The following is a 19,218-nucleotide window of genomic DNA, read 5'->3' as shown; positions in this document are numbered from 1 at the left end:
CTGGTAAACAACACAGACACGAATGCACACACAATGCCACAGCCGCATTCACACATGCGCTCACACTTGTCCCACTAGCAAGGGCATTCTGCACACTGAAAGACACACACACACACACAAAATAGATGCTTGCGACACACACCTGACACACAAGTGACTTCAACATTTGTTCACCAGAACAGGGAAGAGACAGTTATTTGAGATTTCTCTCCCTTTGCATGAGGGATTGTCCATGACAGTTGACCTAGGAGGGACAAGTGGACGTGTAGTCCTTTGTAGATGCCTTGAAGTTGCAGAAGTGTATTCATTTGCGTAATTTATAAAAGACTGATCGGTAAATCATTTTATCTAAACATGTAGCAGATCTTAACAACACACTGACACAACATCTGTGAAATACCGCTGGAACAAGAATAAACCACAAACCAATTTAGAACAGTTGTCATTATTTTGGGGGGGAAGTGGATAATTGAGAATTGACAAGAAACAAAAGAGAGAGAGATAGACAGGGAATGACGATGCATCTTAACCTCTAGGCCACTGGTTGCTCTAATTTAGTAGTAAAGTTTTGATTTGGAGGCCAAAATGGCATTTGACCTACAAATTAGAAAATATATGCTTAGATGTGCATGTCAGGACTGTAGAGAATTTGCACTAAAGTAGATACCGGCTCACATATCTATGGCTATCTTCTCCAGTGCTTACTGTGAAATGAAGAGGCTGTTCAGCAAGCCTACCAGCTCACTATTTTTCTCACACCTGCCTGGTTAACTGCTTGCTGACATGATGCCTCAGCACAAAAGGAACACCTTTAAGTGAAAGACGACATAAATCTCAAAGCACGTAAACTAAACAACTGTGGGTCTTGTACAGCTAAATAGTTTCAGGTTAAGATTTTGGACTTTAGACAGCAGACACATATTTCACAGTATAAAGTTGACATAAGGTGTTGTTAATCCTAGAGAGAAGTGGAAAGGAATAGAAAGGATCCTTACTTGATTTACTGGTAGCCGGGGTGAATGAAGCATTGCGATTGGTTGCTTGGCTGACAGCCGGGGGTGGAGGAGGCATGGTGGGTGGGGTGGACCTGGGCTGGGTTTTCACATCCGCAGGTGAATCTGGCATTGTTCCAACCTTCTGCACTCTGCTACCTGTGATTTGAAAGAAGAAAAAGAAAGAAAAAAAACAAGACAGTTATCAAGATGGAGCTCCAGAATGAAAATAAAATCACACTTTCAAAGTGGAGACAGCTGGTTAAGGAGGAGACCACTGACATTTTCACCTGGGAACCATCGATTGTTTCCCTAAAACCAAAAGACCCATAAAAAGAGACCAAACAAATCAATGCAGGGAGTGGAAATGAATCCAAACTTGTATTGTGTCTCTCCTGTTGGAGATTCATGGGCCTGGGAGACATACAGTAACACCTGCTCACTCGCTCAGCTGCTGCTGACTGAGAGCCTCCCCCCCCCCTCCTCTTCCCTCCCTCTCTCTCTCTCTCTCTCTTTTTCTCTGACATCCCAATCAGTGCCCCTGCACTGTAACCTCCAACCCCCAGACACACACACACATATTCACATGCACACGCTCCTCACTCCTCGCTGCCTGTCCCCCCTCGTCCCCTAGTTCAGACAGCCGGTTTGACAGCCAGTGACAAGTGCAGCTGGATCTGCTGCTGTCCATCACTGGACTTTCAGCAGAGCTCCGTCCCGCTATACCAGAAGCCCCACTGTCCTCTGCCAGACACCCTGCCAGCACCAAACAAGGAGAGGCCAGGCTCTGGAGGGTGAAGGGAATGGATGGTACAGCACGGGACATGTGAAGAAAACATGACACGGGGTGGATGTTCCACACGTAGTATGTGAGAACTGTTGCCTTATGTTCTGTATTTGTGGCAAAGGGCCTCATGTAGAGCACACATACAGTGTGTCTTCAACAAAAAAACATATAATGAATAAATAAGCAGCTAGTCTGTTTTTTAGTGATGTATCAGTGGAGTTTTGACTTGTCTTTTTGTCTATGTGTCTGTCTGTCACTGCAGCTGCTGGAACCAGATCTTTCTGTAATGTAAACCTGAGCTAAGAGGTGTGATGATTCTGCAGCCAGGGAGAAGATAGCTTTAGAGTATGTGTACATGTGTGCAACTGGCAATAAATGTGTACAAAGCTGTAAAAAACAATGAAATCAATATGCAGCATGGTTTATTTATAAGACGTAAATGTGTTTATTTCTGCAATAGTACTGCACACCACCATTGAGTGTAGTAAACACATGCATTGATAATGAAAGAGTGAGGACAGAAGTCCCCATTTCTATGTTCAAAGCAGATGCAAACCACATGGTAGGCTTGTTGTGGCATTTATTGATTCTCAATAACGCTCTGTTTTTCTTTTTCTCTTTCAGCTGTCTCTTAATGTATTACAGGATTCAAGAAATGAACTCGGTCTGTTCTCTCAAACGTAGAACCCAAATAAAGGCAATCAAAAGCCTTATTTCACATTTCCCATCCTTATGAGGATAGAGTAGAGGTCACTGCCGGGGTGGCCATGTCATGAGACCGGGCTTCTGCAACTGACACAGGGAAAGGGGTTATCAAAGGCAGTGATTAGTCCTTGTTATCTTACTAATAACAAAATTAATACCAAACCAAACAGCCAAAGGCATTTCATACATCTGAACACTGTTACTGAACCTCTTTTACGGCTGCAAATGTATTGTAGTCATTAACTAACATGTTAAATCATTTTCAAATAATGTGTTTTGTCAACTGTGAACCCAGTGTTTTTACTCCACAAGACTCCTGCCTCAGTTGGCCTCAGTCCTTAGTGTTAGCCTATTTCTGAAAGCTCATGTGGACGCGTTCAACAGCTGGTGTCTGTATTTAAAGAGTGCCACTCTGGAGTGTGCTGTACGAGGGCCATTGACACAGTGATCCTCAAGAACACGAGGGGCACTCCGCTGTTTTCCCCATGCCAGACGCACTGAACATAAACACACACAAGGTTGTAGATCGAGGCAGATGGGGAGGACTGGTATAAATAGATGCAGCTATTCTCTTCTAAAGAACCCTAAACACACAAACAGGCTATCTGCGCTGCCGAATGGGTGGGCTACTTCCTGTAGCGAGGCGGCCATATGTTTCAGTAAACATCCTCTTTGATCATGTGCCACTATATGCAGTGTGCATTGAGGGACTTACATGCAGTATACATCCTAAGAAAACAAATATAACATGCATTATAATAAGCAATCCTTATTCTAGACTGTCCCAACATGGAGAACTCTGAAGTTACACTTAATGGAACAACAGCTGGGTCCATGTATGATCTTTTAGGAGGAAAGGAGAGGAGAGGAGAGGAGAGGAGAGGAGAGGAGAGGAGGAGGAGAGGAGGGAGGATAACGGGACCGTCCTGTCTGTCGGTCTGCTTCCAACGTGGGATTATAGACAGCTGTTTAATCTGACCAGCTACAGGCACAGGGCACACACATACGCATCATGCTCTGGATTTTACTTTTAATACATTAGGAAGTCTGCTAGGTCTGCAACCCCATCTGTGGCCATCTGTGTTCCCATTGTGCTTTGTGCTGAAGGACGAAACGCTCAAACCGAGTCGAAGTCGAAAAAGAGAGAGAGAGAGAGAGAGAGAGAGAGAGATGGTACACCAGGTAAAACAGACCTGTGGTTAAAGGTCCAGGTCCGGACCATGCTCATGCTCCTGTCTGCAAGCTGCTCTATTCCCCCCCCCACTAGGTTTTTATCCGGCTCTCTGAGAGGAGCCGCTTTAGGATCAATACAGCTGAGAATAGATCTCTTCAGGATACAGATACCTTGCTGTCCATCCCAAACACTCACTATTAAATATTTGGCTCAAAATAAAACAATACGATACAATCCTTACCTACGTCTCGGCCCGCTGTCTGTCTCTGTCTCTCCGCTGTATGTCTGCACGTTTGACGTAATCGGGGCTAAAAGATTGCACACCAAAGAAACAGTCTGCAGTCTGCAGTTCTAAAAATGTTCTCTGTCTTCTACTCTCCCCTTGTGCCATGATGAAACAAGATGAAAAACAAATTCACTGTGAGACACACAAAACCACAGATTCTGAATTGTACTACTGCACACACACGGCGCAGTGGTTTGTCTTACTTTCTTAAGCCCTTTTGGGGTCTCATTATAGATTTATGGACAAATGCCTCCATTAAAGCCCTTAAGAACTTACACAAATAGGTACCATCATGTCATGACAAGCCTTTAGAGGGCCATTCAGATACATTTTGGTCTCATTTCACATTGGCATATGTCCTACTGTTGACTGTATGCATATCGGTGTGTTTGTGCATGTGAGCTTGTGCTTCCACTGGAAATACAGCTGCAACTTATTAGCTTTAGCTAACCACTGCACAATAGTCCCCTTAAATCCCCCCTGTCTATTCAATCTCTCATACTCCACAGAGACTCTCACCAGTGACCACATAGCCCTAAAACTCTCCCTCTGTCTCTCGCTCCTTACATCCCTCCCTCCCTCCCTCCCTCCATCCCTCCCACTGTAATTCCCCATGTCTCCAGGAATGCTGTTGTTTTTAATTTCTCCCAGCTGCTCTGGCTGGCTGCCCGGCCGCCTGCCTTCCCACATCTGTTCCCTATCAGGCCGCTGAGGAGTCCACACAAACAGAGCCTGAGCCCCTGGCCCCCAGCCTCCCACCAAGCCTTCGTATCAAAACATGGGGATTGTAGCCCTGGACCTAAGTCTTGGGGATCCAGCACCTACAGAACCCTCCACTCTCGTACTACCAGCCCAAAAGCAAATCAAAAGAAAAAGACTGCTGACATCAGTAGCACCAACCCATAAGTCATCTTCCTCTAACCTAGAGCAATCTATATTTAAATAGTTATATATTCTTATATATGCCTTGTTATCAGTGTGAAGTTTAAACTGTGTCACAGGTAAGATGGGAGTGTGTTTCTGTGTGTGTGTGTGTGTTCGTGTGTCAGCATGCAGGCTGCTTCTGCCGACAGAACACAGACTCCACTTCATCTTTAGCTGGTTTAGAGTTCAGAGGCTTTAAAGCCTTCACTAATGACAGGGTGGGAGACAGGCCTGCGCAGTGCCTGCACACACACAACACACACACACAAATAGATACACAGATGTATGCACACATGCTCACAAGTTTGCTGAATGCATATGCTCACGCTGCGGACACAAACACATATTTTACCCTATGTTACTTGAGAATCCCTGTGATAGTGCACATGCAGTGCCGGCTGAACAAACACGTTGAACAAAAAAAAACAAGCTGGATGAGGGGGGTTGTTCTCCTTAATAAGCACTGACAAAATCCCTCCTATCTTTGATCAGATCACCATGAGGAAGTCATTGACAACTCATCGGTTTATCCAAGTCAAAAGCATCAACTTTAAAATGTCTAAACTGGCAAGAAAAACAAGGATAACTTGAGGACCAGCAGGGAGTGAGGATGGATTAAAGACAATTTATCCAGGGCTAGGGGTGCTAAGGGTAGAGGAGTTGTACTTCTGTCTCTCTGAGCTGCAGGGATCCTGTCATACAGTGCTTATATCTGTGAAAGCTGTTATTGATGTAATTGTATTGAAGTTCTAGCGACCATCTGTTCTCCTTTGGGAGGGCCTGGCTACTCTCGTCGGCAGTGAAGTGGTTATGTGCAGCATATCACTGCTGCCGACGTGCTTGCAGAGAAAAAACTTCCTTTTCAGATTTTCCCAACGGCTGCTAATAAAATCCAGATGCTAGACTGGAGCTGTTTCTGCCTGGCTCCCTCGCCACTCCGCTCCCTCCTCCTTCTCTCCTCCCTCTCCATCTTCTGTCCTTCTACATCTCTTAGTCCTCCCTCCTCCGCCTCCTTTTCCCCCTTTCCTTCTACATTGCTAATCATTTATTTCGCTCATTTTATCTACTTCTCCTCTTTCTCTCCCTCCCTCCCCCCACGGTCCATCCATCCTCGCCTTCCTCCAGCCACTAACCCAGAGCCATTCCTAAATAAAGGAAAGTATTTGTGACATTCAGCCGAGGCAGCCGTGCCAAGAACAACTCCCCGGCTAGCCAGACACATCTGGAGTGTGTTAGGACTGGACTGGGGCGCTGGTACCAACACTGGCTATCCCACCACACAAACACACACAGAAAGTGGTCACAAAGACTGGACCCTAGGTATCATATACAACCTGGACTTCATACATATTCACAGTGACTACTAGCTTGTTGTTTTCTTCTTACGTTGACAACCGTAATTCTTGTTGCTCGCCAGGCAGCCCAGCAGCTGTATGCACGAGTTCTCCGTGGTACTTCTGACTGTGTTGTTTACTCTTCCTCAGCAGCAATAGAGGAATACGCAGTTTATGTGCATAATTGTGCAAGTGCATGACTACTTTCATATTCTGTGTATGTTCTGTATTCTGTGTATGCATGTTATGTTAACTATTTTGGCATGCATGTGTTTTGAACTTCTGCGTGTATCTGTGTGTGTGTGTGTGTGTGTGTGCGTGTGCGTGTGTGTGTGTGTGTGTGTGTGTGTGTGTGTGTGTTTGTGTGTTGCTCCAGGGTCTCTGTATGAGAGGAGTTGAACACCTGAACATCAATAACTGTCATATGGGCCACCTGGGACCCCACAGCCAGCTTGCACCATGGGCACACAGCCATCACCAGCACAGCTGCCACAGAGCGAAGAGAGATATGGGGGAGGAAGTAGGAGACGAGAAGGAGATGCACACACACAGCTATATGAGGAGGTGACTGTGCATGTACATCTGGGAGCGGGTCAGAGAGACGGAGAGGAAGACAGGCACGAGTGGAGAGAAGGATTTACATGTAGGCTCTGCTCTGCATGATAACTCTCCTTTGTTCCCTCTCATCTCTTTCTTCTTTTTCCCGTCCTGTCAGCCATGTGCCTAATTTTGCCAGCTGACAGCTCGGCCTCAGGCTGCCATGTTTCGACATCAGATCAGACTTTCTTTCGTCAGTCCTCTTTGAGATGAGCTGCGTTAGTGCACTCCATCAGACATAACATAATTCATTTTAATATCCAGTACACTTTAGATATACAGGTATGAAATAGAGCTGTGCACGAGCCTAAAACTTTGCCTGTGTTTTTAAGACCTGAGCTGACTTAACCTGACTGGTGTTGCCAAATTTGAGATCTGAGCCCAACCTGGGACTTTAAACTGCAATTTGGTTTAATTTCATCCATTGCTGACTGTTAGCTCACAAGGTAATCCAACGCTTTGGCTACAATTGCCTCTTTCCTTCTTCCCACTGAGGATTGCATATCTACCTGCAACACACCGCATACAGGGGCACAGATGATTGGCACAGTAAGAATGAGAAAGATTCATTTCTTAATGAATTACATTTGAAAATAACCATAAACAGATATATAATGAATAGCAATAAAAGAATAAAACACCTTTGAAAACTGCCTCTGTCATCTGCTGTCGGAGGATGTTTACAATAAGTGCACTTACATAAATGAGCTCCCCGATCCAAACACCTGCAGCCTCACCCAGCACCAATTAGCTCATCAGGCTTTTAATTACACTGTTAATTGCATACAGGCAGCATGAAGGGCAGCCTGGGAATAGGCCAAGGGGGGCCTCCTGAGGACCCAGCCTGACAAGCCTGACAAACAAAGAGGTGGTTTTCTACCAACAGCAGCGACAACAGAGCCACTCTGGAGGCCGAGAGGAGAAGCAAAACAGGAGACAGGAGTCTCATCAGCAGCACTGTGGCTACGAGTGATGTCACTTCCTGCTGTGATCAGTTCGGCATGGAGACTGTGAGCTGAGTGATGAGAGAGGCTGGGGAAAGCAGGGACATAGAGGAAGAGGAAGAGGAATTGAGAGGAGAAAGGGAGCCTGTCAACTTAAAGAAAGTTACGCGTGCATCTGTGAGCAGCTACTTTACATCTGGATTAGTTCATATTGGTCACAGGACGGAGGGGGAGCGGAGTGGGTTGGGGGTCGGAGAGGGGGTGGTGTAGAGGAGCAAGCGTGGGAATGTCCCACTGTTAAGTTTAGGGCATGTGGGCTTATTGTATTTGTGGGAGAGTTTGGCTGGAGTCTCCACAGAGTGACCTGTCTGTCATAGAGCTCTGCGATAACACAAACATCCTCTTGACTGTGCGTAATCTGGACACACACAATTACATGCAAACAGGATCACAAGGCAGCTCACATGAGAAAGGCAACACAGGCATGGGAAATTCATTTTTCTTTGTTTTCATCCTCTTTTTATTTGGCATTTATTCCTCATCCTTATCAAATGTCTCTATTGATCTGTTAGTGTATCGGTCTCGCTGGCTGTCTGTCTCCCCCCCCCTCACAGCAGATGTCCTCCCTCCATTTCTTCCAGGAGTAGTGTTTGAGGAGGTGTATCCAGGAAACAGTGGCCGGCGCTCACTTCCTGTGTGACAGGTGTGCGATGGAGGCCTGACAGCTGCTGTCCTGCTCTCTCTTTCCCTCTCTGTATTCCTCTCTCCTGTTTCTCCCTCTTTCGAGCCAGCTGCAGCAGAGAGAGCAGCTCTGTTTGTTCTTACGTCACTGCTGCTGCCTGCTGATTTATGGAGCACAAAAGACTTAGATTTGACCCTGGCAACATATCCACGGCAACTGCAGCATCTCTGTCCTTCCTCCTCATAAACCCAAACCCTTTTACGTGTGAGTGTGTTAAACGGAATGTGTGAATTGTGGCTGCCTATTTTCCTCCCCATGCCCCTCGCTCATGTGCTTTGTGCACCGTTAAGAACCTGACACGGAGCTGCCACTTGCAGCCAAGATAGGAAAACAAACAGCAGATTAGTCATTCTCCTGCTTGATGTCATGTATTTAATTTCATTCAGTGTTAAATGTCTGCTCTGTCACTATGGAGCTGTCAGCGCTGACAAAACTGTCTTGAACTGCTCCCCAGTCTGCCAGCGCTCTCATACCTCTTCATTTGGCCCGCAGGCACGGTAACAATAGCACCTGACATTAGCCAGGCATTGGTAGGGTGTTCTGTATTATCCTGCAGGACCCCATAGGTTTGACACATACACACACACACACACACACACACACACACACACACACACACACACACACACACACACACACACACACACACACACACACACACACAACACACACAAACCGGTGGGAAACAGAATGTGGTAGAGGAGGGGAGGGGGGCATTCATGTTACAGGTTAGAGAGAAGCTTGACAGTTTCTCCATTTAGCCTACAGCCAGCTCATGCTGGAAGCTGCTGAAATAAATACCAGTTACTCCTCTGGGACGCGAGCCGACTACGGGACGCCGCCACAAAAACAGAGCGAGTGGCGGAAGGAGGAGAGCGACTGCGGTGCCAATAACATGCTGATTATGTGAGCTAATTTGCAAATTAGGATGACCCGCTGTCATGTCATGGTAAAGTATGTGAACAGCAAACAGTGATACTATAAAGGAACTGTCCCTTTATGGATTATAAGGAGTTTGAGAAATTCTATTAGAATATATCAGTTTATGAACAGTTTAATTCATGCTCAAATTGTGCATTAACATTGCCACTAATTATAACGTCAATTATGGACAGCAGGAAAACAAAAGCTAAATAATGTAGAAGTGGACTCAATTCTACATCCAATCCTGGTCAGACCCTCTGAGACTTCTTTTAGATCAAATGATGTTCATCTAATGATATGTGTGTTTGTGAGAGGAGATTTTGTAGTGTCAGGGACTAAATGATTAAATCAAGGGCAATAGGGATGTTTTTAACTTTACTTCCATCCCCCCCAAGATATCTGCCGGTATAATAGCACTGCATTTTAGAAAGATGCATGAAAAACCTGTAATTGATACTACAGTTTTTTGAGAAGGCGACCCTATAAAATGTCTTCGGTCTCAAATCTAATCAACACTCAAGTTAATCTGAAAGTCTGTAGAGAGACCTCTCCTTAAATCACAACTCGCAGAGGTCAGACACATTACTAATAGGATGATTTTCCTCCAAGGTAGCACTTGAAAGACAGTATGGAAACCATCAAACACAACCCCTACACCCTGCTGAGGCTCCATTAAATGCCAGGCATTGACTCGCTCCTCAAAGTGACCACTGCTCTTTGACACATCAAGAAAATCTCTGACCTTCCTCTCTCTTGCACAACAAATACCTCTGAGACGCTAAAATGTCCATTTCCTAGAGAAATTAGTCCTTAACATTGGCAATAATGTTATCTGAAGGGGTGTTTTTCTGTGTGTGTGTGTGTGTGTGTGTGTGTGTGTATGTTGTGTAGAAAAGGAGACAGGGAGTCAGAGGAAGGAAGGCTGGAGCCGAGATTAAGGTCTGTACAACTAACTGGTAACACAACGGCAGCCTCCCATTTGAAGAGAGACGGAACCATCTGTGTGGCACAGGATCTGTTTCCAGGAGATAACGGCTTTTTTTAATTTCACAAATACTGTACGCGGAGAAAGAGAGAGCATGCCTTCCTTCCCAATCTCTGCCTGCTTGCTCCTGTGTTGCAGCACTTCCCCAGACGTCCAGAGAGGACTGCTTTGGAGTAGAGGCCTTAATAACTTCAGTCTGCTTCCCTTTTTGCTTGTTTACTCCACGCCTGTGATAAAGGCCTCGGTGTGGGGCAGAAGGAAAGGGAGGGATTCATTATATCAGGTAGCGGTGGCGATATGAGCTTCCTATTTTCTCTGTTGTCCTGTCCATTTGGTTTGATTAAAACGGAGCTCAGTGCTACTGTAGATTAGCCCAGCTGCTTCCTCTGTATGACTCTGATCTGAACACACTTCCTACCGGGAGGCGGAGGGGGGTGGCGCCGCTGGGAGAATTGGACAAGGCAGGGAGGAGGGTCAAAAAAAGGTCAGAGGTCAGCGGGTATGTGAGGAAGTAGAAGGTGAAGAGGGAGAGCAGGAGGAGAGATAGGCACAACACAAGGAAGGGAGGAGGAGGAAGCACCTTTTTAATTTTTTTTCTTGGCTGTAGCTATCAGCCATTCAGTTATATGTACTTTACATGTGAATTCATCAATGTTGTGACATTTGTTTCCTTTTGCATTCATGATTGAGCATTTCTGAGCACTGGAAATGTGCCTCTCTTTTGCAAATGCATAATTGAGAGTGCAATTTGTCAGTTCTGTATATGCTGAAGTAATTTAAGAGTCAATTCAACAAATAATTTCCCAAAATGCTCGGCAATAAATGGTGAGTTTTTATCCTTGAATGTCATAGATAAGGTACTAAGCAGCATTTCTACTGCTCTACATTCACTGAGATATGGAGAAAAGATGGAGACCTGACCGTTCCAGTGGTTGCAAAGCAGAGATTAAATGATAAGCGTGTATTTGTTCCTTTGCTATATATTATCCTTGGGAATCTGAGAGGATATGTGGACATGCAGGGAAGCGAACGGGGATAAGAGAGGGAAAGAGTGATATTTCACACACACATTTGGGATTTTTCTTGGCCTCCACCCTCTTGCTCCGCTTTGCTCTGCTCCCACGCTGTGGCGTCAGCAGGCCAGCCATACAGCGAGTGTGTTTCTCATTCCATCAGATGTTGGGAAGCTGTTCGCTCCTCCGCTCTAGTCTCTGACATTCTCCATCTCCCCAGAGAGGCTGGGTAGCCTTGTCACAGTAATGTCAAACACATGTGGAACAGACCAGGGCAGACCAGACCAACACACACACACACACACACACACACACACACACACACACACACACACACACACACACACACACACACAGGACGAATGACGGAGCAGGAGGCGGCCAGAACCACACTTGTGTTTCCCACTGTGTGTTAGGATAAACAGCAGTGAAACCATAGAGATTCAACGCTGAGAAGCCTTAAGTTGCTTACTTGCCCCCTTATCGACACAAAAACACGCACATTTACACACTGATCTCATTAAAATAGTTTTAACAGTACATAAATGTGTTTCTGCACAAGGCTGCCATTAATTTGTCATCCTGAACAAACCAAAGAACAACTAACAAAAGTCAAATAACCCTCATAGCTCTCCATAAAGCGTTGCTGTCTCCTCTTTAAAAACCATCCCAATTTAGTGGTCTGTCATTTTGTGCTTCTATCATAAACACACACACACATGGCAATGGTACGACTAATATAACCAACAGTTATGGCTTCCTCACTTTCTGCGGTTCTCATCTTACTGTAGCTATTTGTTCTCTGTGACACAAACTTAACGGAGGATTTAATTTTCCCTCTTATTTTCAAAGTATCTTTATTTATAAAAGGCTAATGTTCTCCGCCTGGAGGTAAACCTGTGAAAAAAATAGTCCCCTTGAGTGGTTATTGACTGAAAGCTTTTGTCAAAAATATGGACTAAACAAACCAACTTGTTTTGAAGCATATGGAGCACTGTACGTGCAATAACACAGCTTTAGAGGCGGAGATTAGGCCCACCGCTTAATATAACATGAACACACAAACATAAACATAAATAGGCTGCACGCGCACTCTGTGGCTTTGTGTCAGTGCCAGATCTTAAAAACACCCTGGTGTAAAAGGAGAAGCCGTATAGCAATGGTTTCCAACTTGTGGATCGTGTTCCCCTAACTGGTCATGTGACGACTGACTGAAGAGAAAGCAGAAGAAGAAAAAACACTTTCTGCTTCACAAAATTGTATATTTTTTAAAACTACTCTTTTTCTCACGTTTCCTTTTTCTGTTACTTCCATAGTTTAATATATCCTAAACCTCTTTTACAACAAAAGCATGTACGAGCAGATACAGCACTGTATATATCGGTTTGTTGACTTTCAGGGAAGGTCATACATACACAGACATGTAAACACACACACGCACACACACACAGGCCAGATGTCTTCGGCTTGTGTCAACCGCTTGGCTTGTCTTGTTCGTGACGGCCCAGGTGTCTGTGCTGTGCTGACCACCTGACTGGGCTCGCAGCTCCCGCCCACCCGAGGCCATCTGCTCCACTCATTAATTAGGAGACAGCCAGTTTCACCTGCACTGCCCGCATTTAGATCACGATAATTACCACACACACTCACACACACACACACACACACAGTAGGCACACTAAACGAGCCCACACACAAATACAGTAAACGCGTATGAGCAGGATAAAAATATCCGGCAGCATCAAGTCAAAGTATGGAACGAGCCGTGTCACCTGCAGCAGATGACACAGAGATGATAAACATTACGGACTTTCACCATCTCCTGGTAAACTCTCTAGTTAATATTGGCACGTGTCATGCAAGGTTACAAAAATGATTGGGCCTTTGATACCTTGATGGTAAAAACATAAATCATGATGTGCCTGAAATAGGAGCAATGTATGACAGAATAATCCCACCGTGAATAAAGGTCAGTAAAAGTATGTATTTCTTCTTTTAGTTATTAAATAGCAGACTTTAAGCTGACTCTCAGCTGGCCTGTGAATTAGCCTGCTGCTGTTTCTTTTTAAAGTCCTGTGGTATGTTTCCTTCTGCATATGAAACAGAGGACGTCCCATCAATGCACCTGTGGTAGCGAGGAACTGAATAAACACTCTGCAGGCTGGGGGTCATAATGAATGGCCTGCCTTTTAAGAGAGCTACTTAAATGATGAAGTGGGGACATCTGCCTTAGCAGGCGGCTGGCCGGGGCCCGGCTGAGCGATGGGGCGGCCGGCGTTGGAAGGAGGGAGCCCGAGATGCTCGCTTGGTGGTGATGGAGGTATAATGTGCGGTGAGGCAGGGTGTCTGCACTGCGGTTTCACCCCTGCAACCTCACATCCATTGTTCAAGACTATTATCAACTGTTCAATTATTCAGAGGATATTTACCAGGGCCAATTATACAGGGCCGTGTCCTGCAGAGAAAATGGCCTGAGTGTTTTACTGTTGCACTCACAGGCAGAAGAGTGTGCTGCTGAGGCTGTTCAAGTGGGGGGAGAAACCTTTGGCTGATCTGGTTTCTTCTCAGGGAGTGTCCCAACAGCCACAAAGGCTGACTATACATTATCCATCATGGTTTCAGCTTTTTCAATCACTTTGCACTTGTGTTTATTTTTCCTTTGGTTGCCATGGTATTCCTGTTAAACACTTCCTCTACCTTCTCCCTAAATGTCTCCACAAGTTGGTACAGTATTAAAACAGCCTGCACTCACCAGAAAGGATTGGTCTTCTTTTCACACACAATTGTGGACACTTGTTATGCACCACAGTATCATTAAAAAAGGTGGGGGTTGTAATCTGAGGCACCATGGGGTAAAAGTCTAAGTCTATCCCTTCACACCCTTCACCTCGATCCAGTCCGGGAAGACTACAAGTTCATAGAGACCAAAGATTTCACTTTGATGTGCAGCACAGACTGATGCGCAAACAACTCATGAACCCCCATCAGTCTCTGTCTCTACCTCAGCTCTTTCACCACATTTCATTCAAGTGACAAAAAAGCAAATGAAAGGTCGTAAGCAAATATATTTTTAAGGATATTTATGATGTAATAATAATATCAGACTCCCTTTTTTTCTGTCTATTTTATTCTGCTCTTCAGTCTGCATGTCCCTATCTTTACATCTGCCGAAATATAAGCAACAATGGAATAATAATAACAAATGTGCTTTTTTACTTAAGAAAGATGCAATATTTCCCCATATATATCCTAAACCCTTTGAGGACATATTATGATGTAAAATTATTAATTAAACAAGATAGAATTACAGAAAAAGGATAAATATAGCAAAAAGGCATTTAAAGAAAATAGATGCATGAACAGTAGCCTGGTTTGTCTTCATCTTGACATTAACATGCCGCTCTAACAGCTGCAATCATGTTGACCAGAATGTGAGTTTAAACTTGAGATATTTCAGCCGTCTGAGCTTTTGAATGTAAAACACTCCTTCCATTGTGTCAAATGTTCTGATAAATTGCAAAGACCGAAGCCCTAGTGCATTCAAACACAATTCACACCAATAACAAAATCAATGTTTTATAGAATTTGCTTCAACACAGTGGAGTTTGCAGGTTGTACTTACTTGGTGAAGGTCGGGGTCAAGCTGAGGTAATTGTAGCCTTGATAATCCACACCAGATAGTTTCTAAAACAGGTTTTATATTGTCTCAATCCTCATTATTTGGGAACAATTATAAAGCCTTGGCAAGATAGTGCGGGAATAGTTGCTAGATAGTTCAGGTGTTATTCCTTTTTTTTTTTTTTTTTTTTTTTTTTTGATATTAAGAGGAAAAAGAGGCAGAAGCCACAGTCTAACACACACAAAAACTATTTCAACTTTCCTTTGGGAGGTCAAAAAAGGCTTTGACTTTCCATGTATAATAAATTATGAGGTATTTCTCTCGCCAGGTCTCTTGGATCCTTAAGCACATTGAAGTCTTTGGTTTTGCAGTCTCTGTGTGTGTTTAAAAGCAAACACCTTCTTGTGTTGACGGTGAAAACAAAAAAAAATCACAACTTGTCCCAATCATGTAAATCCGCTCTCTTGCTCATTTTAACCACCCCACATAGAATAAATAAAACCAAATAATCAAAAAAAAATACAGTTTCAACTGCAAAAAACGAGATTTCTGATCGTTTTTAAGCAGAAAGCAAAAGTATCAACGGGGTTTCTACTTTGTCCACAGATCCTCGCGTATCCCATGTAAAAAAACGCAAATGATTAAGATGCGGATCCTCTGGTCTGCAGGGTGCGACTGTTATTCCTCCTGTGACAACTTTAAAACCCTCTTCTTTAGTTCACAGCCCAGCCACAGTCCGTGGTGTCAGGAACAAGTCCTCATACATCCGGCGAGATTTATATTCTGCTCCCTTTTTTCCTCCAAAAAAACCAACACAGTTTCTCTACTACCACGTTTCTCTGTACGCTCCTTCTCCTCCGCCGACGCGCCGATCCTCCGCCGACCTGTCTTCAGATTGGGATTTGAAAAGAGAATCCACTTCTCCCGCAGAAAAAAAAAAACCCACTCAGTCAGCTGAGCATAATTGACATTTTCTTTTTCACCTCGTTTATTCAAAATGTGGTTTTTTTTTTCCCCAGACTTGTTTTGTCTTCACTGATGAACGGAGCTGACGAGCTCACTGTACGCAGTAACCGCGGCTCTCTCCTCCTCCTCCTCTCTCTGTCCTCGCTGTAGCCTTCTGTCTGCGTTTAAACACCATCTGGAGCTCCTAACCTCTCTCTCTCTCTCTCTCTCTCTCTCTCTCTCTCTCTCTCTCTCTCTCCCTCCCTTACCACTCTCCCTCCCTCTCACCATCAGAGGAGCGAGCTGGCAGCTATGTACAGGAATCCTTTCTAAATTGAAGCTGATCCAAATTGTAGCCTGCACATATCCCATATTGGATACAAAATGATGCTTTTGTATGCTAATATATTGCAATATATTACAAAACGACATAGTGCATATTAATCCGTGATTATATAGGTTACACTGGGCTAAATATATCTTTTTTTTTTTTTTTTTTTTTTTTTTTTTTAAACAATGAAATGCATTGAAAATATATAAATAATATTTATTATCTGAATGTCTGACTTGAAGAGGGCAGCCTAAAACGAATTATTTCAGATGCGACCACAGCGGTGAAATCAGAAAGCAAGAGCTGAGTGAAATGCATCCGTCTGAGTCCCGCTGTCTGCCCGTGGGTGCCGCTGTTTCCTCATATCAGGACGACGAAGACAACAAGGAGGGCACAATTGAGTCCACGAGACTGCAGACTTTATTAACGTTATACCACATTTGAAGAAAAAAAAATGCAAAAACAGATTTCATAAAACTGAACTAGTACAAATAGTATATCTGTCTGCATGTGAACACGAGCCAGTCAATGCATAGCTTGTAAGATGTATTGCTGTCATAGTGTCATAGTGTCACAGTCAGCTGGGTGGATTGATGTGAAGATGGACATAATAAATATAAATATTATCACTGCCATAATGTTCTCTTTTTATTGCTCTGCCTATATGCTTCTGTGTTGCTTTTTTTTTAATTACCTGATAACGAGTTGTTGTCGTAGTGTGTATAGCACATATCACCAACATTAATATTCCCATTTTAATCATTGCAGCATGTTTATATCCCATTTAATAGGCAGTTTCAACCTTTTATATTCCTTTTAAGATGACTATCTCTGTCCGAGTAGGGCACTGGAGAATAGGCCGCAAATAAAAAAAACATTTCATTTATCTGTTAGTTATATTTGGATTATGGAAGCTATAAAATTTTAGAAAATTCTGAAAAAAAAAAAAAAGTGCCCAGAGGCAAGTTTAGTTTGCCTGACCAGCATTAAAAACCAAAAGGTATTTCATTAACACTGTCATAAAAAAGAAGAAAGTAGCAAATTCTCGCTCTTCATTAAAGTTGCTATATAATTAAAATTGTTGCAGATACATTTTTCTGTCAATCAACTAATCATTTCAGCTTTACTATCAATGACAAATAAACTTTTGACTTTTGTGCAGACATAATTACTCAGAGAGAGACTGAGAAAAAGGCAGGTTCTGTTCCCATACTGAGAATCATCCACCTGTCCACACTGGCTTGTTACTCCCTTTGCCTCACCCACCTGACCTCTCTCTCCCTCTGCCGGACACATACACATACAAACACACACACACACACAGACACACACAGCCATAGAGGGGGACAGAAGACAAAGCTGACACCCTCCTGACCCCTCCTGTGTCTACAGAACAAACAGGACCAGCTTGTAAAGTACACACAGACAGCTGTTCTGCCCCGACTCCAGTCTCACCAGCCTCGCCAGCCTCCAACACAAACGCTGCCTTCATACGGAGCCAGGAGGGCTTTTTTAAAAGCTCCAGTCCTGATTAAATAATGTGAAAGAGCGTGCAGGGGGAAGCCCCACAGCTCTTTGATTACAACGTCACATTTTCCCCCACGGCCCCATGTTGAGGAATAACTTCAGTTAACCTCAGGTCCAGTGCCGGTGTTTTACTTCACACCAAAATATGCCAATTTAATGTAAGTCTGCAGCTGTAAGTATGGTCATACAGACACACAAACAGTGAAACACAATAACATTACACACACAAACAGATGCAAAGGGCCATTACAAGCTGGGTCTGTTGGAGGCAGTGTGTGTGGAGTATCACGGTGGAAGTACGGTTGTCAAGGAGATGGATGGAGTGTTTATGAAACTCACTCTATATTTTTCTCTCTTTCAGAGTTATGGCCTTAGGGGGCTCTGTACACATGCAGCATTGTGTGTGTGTGTGTGTGTGTGTGTGTGTGTGTGTGTGTGTGTGTGTGTGTGTGTGTGTGTGTGTGTGTGTGTGTGTGTGTGTGTGTGTGTGTGTGTGTGTGTGTGTCTCAGTAGGATGTTACTCTAGGTGGCTTATTTATTTCTCGTGCAGAATACTGAAAAGGGAAGAGGTATGTGTATGTGTGTGTGTGTGTGTGGCCTTGAGTGACAGAAAGGTTGGCGATGGGGGTTGCATCCAAAGAAAGGATTCCTGTCAAGGTGACAGCTCCAAGATTGACAGGATGCTATTCTCCTCGGGAACGGCGTCAGTCAACCTGTCAGACTCCCTGTACGACAGCCTCTCACTCCTCTTAATTTGGCCTTTTGTTGAGCGGTCACTGGGTTAGCTCTGACACTCCATGTGGCCGGCCTGATAAACTGCACAATGAAACACACACACGCGGGGTTGGGAACTGGCTTCGATGAACTCTCCGCGCCATAAAACGGCTACTGGAAATCCCTTTGATGGCATTAATGGGCGAAAAAAAAACGGCTTTGTCTCCCCCTTTCTTTTTTCGATCCACTATCTCTCTGTCACCTCACAAACACATGCTGTGGACTCTGTTAGCATCTCCTGGATGGTTGAGCTCTCACTGGGATACAAGAACCAGGTTTAGTCATTGTGCTGGTATGGAAATGACTATTCCTGTCTCTCTCTTTCTCTCTCTCTCTGTGTGTGTGTGTGTGTGTGTCAGACTTAAAGCAAGAGAGAAGTTTGCAGCATTTCCTCCACTCTCACATTGTAAATCCTTTCCTATAGTGGCAGTCACAGGCTAGTGTGTTGACGGGAGATAAGGCCCTGAGCCGACTGAAAGGAACGCTAGACCCATTGTGTTCCTGGGCTCTTCTATCCTCTCCTCTCTCGTGCACATTCAACAGACCACACTCTTATGGGGCTGCCATTAAAGTCACCATTGTAGGTTCCATGAAGAGAGAGAGACATCTCACTTG

At 44.2% G+C, this 19,218-nt stretch overlaps 1 protein-coding gene across 2 annotated transcripts in view; it reads right to left on the bottom strand.

The window, feature by feature from the left end:
- The window catches only part of cbfa2t3 (CBFA2/RUNX1 partner transcriptional co-repressor 3), a 41,236-nt gene that overhangs the window by 17,027 nt on the left and 4,991 nt on the right, over nt 1–19,218 (bottom strand). For both annotated transcript variants that reach the window (XM_054608625.1, XM_054608633.1), the window contains exon 2: nt 996–1,151. In XM_054608625.1, coding sequence (XP_054464600.1) covers nt 996–1,151 — 156 coding nt within the window. The remainder of the gene's footprint in view (nt 1–995; nt 1,152–19,218) is intronic.

Source organism: Anoplopoma fimbria, chromosome 2 (genome assembly GCF_027596085.1).
Source record: "Anoplopoma fimbria isolate UVic2021 breed Golden Eagle Sablefish chromosome 2, Afim_UVic_2022, whole genome shotgun sequence".
NCBI classification, from domain to species: domain Eukaryota; kingdom Metazoa; phylum Chordata; class Actinopteri; order Perciformes; family Anoplopomatidae; genus Anoplopoma; species Anoplopoma fimbria.
This window is presented reverse-complemented; position numbering and strand designations above follow the sequence as displayed.